The sequence below is a fragment of the Prionailurus viverrinus genome, chromosome B2 (assembly GCF_022837055.1).
Source record: "Prionailurus viverrinus isolate Anna chromosome B2, UM_Priviv_1.0, whole genome shotgun sequence".
Lineage (NCBI taxonomy): Eukaryota > Metazoa > Chordata > Mammalia > Carnivora > Felidae > Prionailurus > Prionailurus viverrinus.
The window spans coordinates 144,499,089-144,506,902 of record NC_062565.1 but is presented as its reverse complement, the minus strand read 5'-3'; the positions used below and the strand labels follow the sequence as shown (position 1 = coordinate 144,506,902).

Here is a 7,814-nt window from a genome sequence, read left to right as displayed (position 1 = left end):
ATTGATCTGTGCCCATCTTGGAGCTGTAGATACACGTGTGTGTCTTCCTCTCTGATTCTAGAACACAGGGGCTTGTTCACATCATGGAGTTTGGCAGAGCAGACTGTCCAAGCATATTTGTTCCCTTCATCAAGGACAGTCATTATATCTGAACATGCTCCTCCCAGGCTCAGGGAATTCTCAGAAACGGCACCCCCTGGCCTACAATGACTCAGGCCAAGTGTCTAAACACACAAGGGGTACAAATTAGCTAGTCAACTCTCCATATATGCATATTGACTTAAATCTTGCTTGAGTTTTAATCTTATAGTTCACTTTAGGGAATGGGTTTAGGTAAGAGAGAGGAATTCGTCCTTACAACACTGACAAACTGAATCCTACCTGTTTGCCAGGCCTTGCTCTTTAAAAGGTCAGAGGAATTTTTATATTTATGGTCACATTCAATTTCCCCACCTTATCTGCAGGAAGGCAATTGATGAAGGCTTCTTATGAGTTCATTGTATTTTCCGTGGGTGAAAATTCCTTGTTTCCCACGGGTCTTCAGGTTCCTCTTTGAGACCAAATATCCCTTTGAGATGAGATGAGACAGATCCCTTTCTATTGCCCCAGAGGCCAGCACAGCACTGGAGGGGATGGTGGCAAACAGAGGAGAGAGCTCTGACCTCCATATTTTGTTCTGTCCCAGGGAAGATGCTCTGTTTTCCATCAAAAACAAGATCATTCTAAATGTCAGTGCTCCACACCCATCTGGGCTCCTGAAAGCAAGCTGCCTGGTTTCTGAATCAGATGTCATCCCCCACAGAAGAGCCACTTGCCTCCAAAGTCGGCTGGGCGGGAGGGACTCAATCATCTCCCCCAATGAAGTTGCCCCCATGATCAGCTCACACGCAGTCATTTCTTTCAAAGTCAGAAGATGGAGATGAAGCAGACAGCAACAGAGAACCCTTTCATCACAGCGTCTCTGACCCTTCGGAAAAAAATGGTTAAGACAAATCCTAATGGGCTCATTTATGGGAGTGAATAGTTTACTCCCCTAGACCCACACAAAGCATGGCCACTTTCATGGGGCACCTCGAAGGGGCAGAATGAGATGAAACGTAGTAACATAGTCTATGGGCCACAGTGGGTTTCACGGGTGAAACCCAGGACGCACTGTCTAAAGACTCAGACACAAGTCATGGCAAGCAAGCAGAGCACTAAGGTACTAACAAAGCCCTGCAAAGATTTTCTTGGGAAAAATGCCCAGGGCCCCTCCGAGATGTGGCCACTCTCATCAGCCCCTGCTGTGGTGCCTTCTCCCAAGACTAGAGCAAAGAAGTGCTCAGGAGGAAAGGAAGTCCGAAGCACAGAAACCTGCATCTGGCTGCAGGTGAGAACCTTGTGGCCATAAATAACCCATCACTTCATCATTTCATTTCATGGGGGTGGGATGGGAGGCTCCAAAAGCACAATCACCCTCACAAAGTCATGAATTGAGTTCCATTCATGAAAACTTATATCAAACAAAGGATTTCCCAACAGACTTTCATTACATCAAGCATTCCCACAGAGGGAAGGAAAAGTCATGTGAAACTCCTCTACTGGTGGCCAAATGTGTTTCTTCACAACCTCAGATGATGCTCTAACACATGGCTAGTTGGATGTTATAACATCTGCAGATGTTTTCAGTAGAGGTGCCGTGCTGTGAAAGGCTTTCACGCTTCAAGCAGACAGAAGACCTTCATAAATTTACATTTAACATTTGAAAACACACAGCAGTATTTGTATATAATAGAGCTGTGTGTGTGTGTGCACACGTGTGTGCATGTATGTGTGTGTGTTACAAATCAGAAGAGTGTATTTCTTCTTCCACTTCAAGGAGTGAGGAAAAGACTAACATTTATTGAACATTGACGATGTGCCAAGCGCTATCCACACTGTATCTCCCCATTTTATCCTCACTACAAGCCTGGGGACTATTACTATTAAACATTTTATAAGAGAGGAAATGGGGTTCTGAGAGGTCAAACCACTTGCCTGAGGTCACACAGGCAGCAAATGACAGAGTCGATCTGACTCCAAAGCCCATGTTCTTCCTGCCATATCGCTCCACCTTCTCAAGTTCCAGCAAGTGCTTTCATTAACTTTTCCTGTACTCATCTATAAACCTTCCTGCTAGAGTAGTTTCTACAGTTCATGGGGAAATGTTGCTGGAAGAGCTGAGGAGGAACAAAATGTTTTTTTTATAGGTACAGAAATGATAGAGGTCCGACACATTTTTAGGCTTTTTCAGAAGATACAGTGCAAGAATACAGTCTAGCCTCCTCATTAGTCTCTCATGCATATGGGATGGGGTGTCCTTCTGTGTCTTATTTAGGACATATGGAAGTGGTATTCCAAGCACAAAGTACAAATGATCTGTGTCCCACCATTTTGTCCACTGTTCCCTGCCACGGTGCTCAGACCACAGTCTCAATCGTGGTGGTGTTGCCATTGTCTTCCTGGCGCCTGGGTTGCATTTCATCTTTGAAAGCCCTGGTCAGAACCACTTTTAAGGACTCCTTGAACCGCTTCTTCCTACTACTGCCCACAAAGAAGTAAATAAAAGGGTTGGCGCTGCTGTTGATGGTGGAGAAGAGAAGAGAAATGTCGTGCAAGTTCCCGAAGGCTGACCAATACTCATAATACAGCAGGTAGAGGAGCCTCATGGGCATGGCGAAAATGAGGAATATGATGATGGTGACCATGATGACTATGTACAGCTTTGAGGAATGGGCCGTCCACGTGTTCTTGCGGATCTTAATCACCAGGATGGTGCTGGACACCACCATGAGAGGAGTAAAGACCAGGAAGCTCAAGGTGGCTATAAAGATGATCACTGCCCTGCAGTCACTTCGAGAGTGACCCTGTCTTTCACTGTCAATGCACATGACATATTCCATGGTGGTCACTAAGCATGACAGTGCCCACAGGAGGGCACAGACAAACGCCGACTGGTGCTTGGGGCGATGGCATCGGTACCAGATGGGGTACAGGACAGACAGGCACCTCTCCACGCTAATGGCCGTCAACAGATAGAGGCCCGTGTTGTAGCCAAACAGAAACGTCACCGATAATGTGACAATCGTGTAGTAATAGCCAGAAGAGAGCTCATAATCTAAAGCATAGTCGACCGACAGAATAAAAATACAAAAGAGCAGTGAGATGTCTGCTATAGACAAGTGGGTGATGTAAACGGTGAAGGGGTTTCTTTTCATCCGGAAGCAGAGGAACCAGAGGAGGAGCCCATTTTCAACAAAGCCCAGAGGGGAAATGCTCATAATCACCCAGTGCACGACCGGGATTTCCCGATGCAGGTCCCCGACCGAGGTGTTCCTGGCAGTCGAGGTGTTCGTGGACTTCTCATCGACGGACGATGTCATGTTCGACACCTCCATGAGGAGGCCGGGGGGCAGGGGCTCTTCAGATAATTTTCTGTAAACAAGGAAAACAAAAACACACCATGAAAAGTGATGCATTGGGGTAGCAGGGAGAATCTCAGCTATGGGTCATAAACTTCATGTTGCTAACAAATATGTTTAGACTGTACAACTGTCTCTCTGACAATGATAAAACTAGACATTTCTGCAGAAAAGAGAACTGACTTAATGACTTGTTGATCCTCCAATAGCCCTTAATCCTGTATTATTGTTTGCTTGTGGCTCAGGGCCAACAGGGATCCAGCAAAGCAGAGAGGGGCAGAACTCTTGGGGTCCATTTCCTGTCTGGCCCAACTTTCTGAATGGCATTTTGAAAATCAATCATCTCCCATCACTCTGTCTCCCATCCTGAGGAACCAGATTAATCGCATTCACATGCAAAGACAAAATATATGTGTGGTCCATGTTGTCATTGTTATTATTTTTTTGATGCAAAAAGTGCCACAAGCAATGCGTAAATGATCAAGAAGAGGTACCCAAATTATGTTCAACAGTGTTCCAATATTTTTGAAAGTGTGAACAATTAGAAGGCATTTTTGTCTTATGTGGTTTCAATACCTGTGGCAAAACCAGACACCTATCCAGCCTAGGTGTGTGGTGCAAGCCAACGTGCCCTGAGGGACAGATGGTGAGCCCTTGCGAGGTGTGGTCGTCTCCCCACAAGGCACAGGCCAGACCATGCAGGAAAACACTACTGATGTTCAACAAAGCACTCACTTGAAACCAATAAAAATGCTAAATATTTGAGACTGCAAAGCAAAGATTCTCAGAAACTTTCTATCACACTTTTATGAATTATGAACTAAATGTATGCACAGGCCCCGCCCTCATCCTGTTACGTAACAAACACACAGATGCCACATCCTCCCCCTCGACAAAGGACAAGGTAGGCAGCCACAGATACCCTCGCCCTGGTGCCAACTTTAACTTGTCCTTGACCTTCTGTTGTGGTCATCAAATCGTTGTCATTTTGACGGTAGTCGTGAAACACTGTTCCTTCTTTGCTTTTTGAACTTTGACCTTGTAGGCCAGGGTCCCTACAAGTGCAAAATAATTAACCTTAAGGAAGTTGATCAAACCAATATTTTAAATTAATAGACATCTGCCCTTTTCTCACTAGCTTCCCTGAGGCAGAACAGTACAGGATGCGATATTTTATGAAGTTTGCACATCTCAATGACATGATATTTTGGGACTGAGTCAGCACAAGTCTAGCATCAGCACGGCCTCGTGTTTTGAGCTCAGTGCAGCTGTGCCTGAAACCCAGATGAGCAGGCAGCCTGCTGAGAAGGACAGTTACCTCCCCAGAGCTGTGATCCAGGAACCCAGGGGCCCTCTGCCTCCACTGTCCCCATCCCCCATCTCCTAACACTGCCCTTAGCTGCTCTGATAAGGGATGGGAAATTATTTTTACTAGGGCAAGCTCTCCTTTCATTGCCTAATTAAACAGAAGATATAGACCCAATACCCCCAGGAGCCCAACACAAGGACCAGAATTCAGAATACCATGGCATGGTTGGCCGGAGATCTGCTGTAGAGACCAGCCTTTGCTAGGAGTTTGTAAATAAGACAGTCGCGTTCCCCAAATTCATTCACCAAATATTTACTCAGTGCCAGCTTCCTGCTGGGCACTGTTCTACACGCTGGGACACAGCAGTGAATGAAACGAAGCACTACCCTCTTGGAGTTTATTTTCCACGAGGAAGGTGGTCAATAGCCAAACAGCAACAACAAATATGAAGATGCCAGGTCCTAATAAGTGCCACACAGAAAAGTAAAGCATGGACCACGCACGAACCGGAATGTGGTTGTGAGGCAGCATGACATGGTTGGATTCTGGATGCAATTTAGTTTGTTGATGACTGAGATGTGTTAGTAGAGAGAGAAGGAGTTTTAAGCCATTTGATGAATGGACAGGGTGCAGGTGGAATAGGTTAGGAAAGGCATATTAAGTGTGAAATGCCTATGGAATAGCCAAATAGGATGTCTAGTAGCATCAGGAGTTGGGGAGACAGGCAGAGGCTGGGGATAAAAATGCGGGTATTGTATGCAACCAGGTGAGATTTAAAATCATGAGGCTAAGCGAGATTATCTAGGAAATATAGGTAATTAAAAGGGAGAATAGGTCCAAAGACCAGTCCTTGGAGCATTTCAAAGTTTACAGGCTGGGGAGACGAGAACGAAGCAAAAGAAATAAGAAGGATCTGGCAGAGAGGGAAGGGACAGCCGAGGGAGAGTGGTGTCCAGGGAGCAAAGGTGGCTCAAGGTGTTTCAACTGTGCTAACTTCTGGTCCAAGTTCAGATTACATGAGAATTGGGAATGGACCGCTAGAGCAGAGTCATTGTTGACCTTGAGGAGAGCAGTTTCAGCAGAGTAGAGAAAACGAAAGCCTGGTTAACCAACATGGCTTCCAGAGAGGATGGGAGGGGAGAGAGTGCAGACGGTGAGTATAGACAACCCTCTTGAGGAACCTGAATGTAAATTCAAGCAGAAATGGAGCGGTAACTGGAGAGGGCTGCGGGAGTTCTGGGAGAGTTGATAAGCTAATAAGAATTTTCCAGGAGGAAAGAAACCATTGATGATTCATGGCTTTGGGGTCTAGAGCTTGGTGGAGCTGCGGGCTTTCACTGGTAGCATGATTGATTCATCAGAACAGAAGAAAAGGCAGGGTTTGCAGCTAGGCGGGCAGGCTGACGGCGGGAGTGTTAGAAGTGGAAGAAGTTCTCTACTGAATGTACAGTGTCTCTTTTTTTCAGCAAAGATAGAAGCCGGATCATCAGCTAAGAGTGAGGAGAGGCGGACAGTTTAAGGAGAGAGGGCAGCACACAAAATAATTCAGGGAAAAGGGGAAAGGAATAAGGAAATGCACAAAGAGTGAGATTTCAGGTAAAACTTAGAGCCCACCTAGGCTGGTGCTCATGAGTTTAAAACTTCAGGGGCGCCTGGGTGGCGCAGTCGGTTAAGCGTCCGACTTCAGCCAGGTCACGATCTCGCGGTCCGTGAGTTCGAGCCCCGCGTCGGGCTCTGGGCTGATGGCTCAGAGCCTGGAGCCTGTTTCCGATTCTGTGTCTCCCTCTCTCTCTGCCCCTCCCCCGTTCATGCTCTGTCTCTCTCTGTCCCAAAAATAAATAAACGTTGAAAAAAAAAAAAAAAACTTCAGCATGACGTGTGCCTTTCTCCAGCTACAGTTCAGCTGTCCAAGTGGGCGCGGGGTGAAGGACGGAAGTCGGATTTAGCCAGGGCTAGGGTTTTACTAGGCTGGTGCAGTGTGGGAAGGAGAGGCATCAATGGGATTACACCACATGGAAGGGAATGGCTACAATGACGGACTATGGAACCTTAACGGGGTTGGGAGAAAGGTGATGCCATGAGAGAGAGGACAGTGACCAGGACATAGGAGCCATCTGATAGATCCCAGTGCTATCAGAGGATTTTGAAGCCCAAGTACTAAAGGTAGGCAACTGGAAAATAGCCTATGGGGGTGGGAGAAAGGGAGGCTTGAGACCAAGGCAGTGCAGTGTGGGGGCTTTCGCTATTGACAAGTGTAGAGCATGACGGTGAGAAGGAACGGCTGAGGGAGAGTGGGGGACAAGGTCCTACGAAACCCCTGGTCTGACCAAAACCCCTTGTTTTACAGACCCGGAAATGGAAGCCCACCATGGAGACTGTGAGAGGCCATCTAACACCCAGTTGGAGGGAAGCCTGTAGCTGGGAGCTCCTGATTCTGACTCCCTACCACCTCCCCCTCTGCCCTGGGGCTGGACCCTATTTTTAAGACTTTACCTTTTATAGCCCGATCTTGTCTGCCTCCACTCTTCCTACTCAAGGAATTGAAAGCATCAGATTCTCCAATGTGATAGGGGATTGTTTTTCCCCATGACTTGATTACTTTCCGATTGTGACTCGGCCAGGGTAAGACCTGGTGGCTGTGTGCTCTCCGAGTTCAAATTCACCTGGGAGCAAAGTAGCCCCACACTCTGGTTGAACTGCCCTGCTGTACACAAGGGCTTGGCCGCTAATTCATGGTACATTCGGTTTCATCTCAACACAAAATGGGGGTATTCTTTTTTAAGTTTACTTATTTGAGACAGAAAGAGAGAGAGAGAGAGAACCAGGGGGCAGGGGCAGAGAAAGAGGGACAGAGGATCTGAAGCGGGTTCTGCGCTGAGAGCAGAGGGCCCAATTCAGGGCTTGAACCCATAAGCCCTGAGCTCATGACCTGAGCCCAAGTCAGACACTTAACTGATTGAGCCACCCAGACACCCCTCCCCGCAAAATGGGGGTATTTTTAAAAATGTGATTGCCTTTTTCTCTAATTATAAAACAATTTGTTCATTAAATGTATGTGCTCATTG

General features: G+C 46.8%; 1 protein-coding gene across 1 annotated transcript; it reads right to left on the bottom strand.

The window, feature by feature from the left end:
- Nucleotides 1–2,438: 2,438 nt before the first annotated feature.
- On the bottom strand, nt 2,439–3,416 carry MAS1 (MAS1 proto-oncogene, G protein-coupled receptor). The gene has a single exon (XM_047860889.1). It carries the CDS (start codon nt 3,414–3,416, stop codon nt 2,439–2,441), a length of 978 nt encoding a protein of 325 aa, XP_047716845.1.
- Between the last annotated feature and the right edge of the window lie 4,398 nt (nt 3,417–7,814).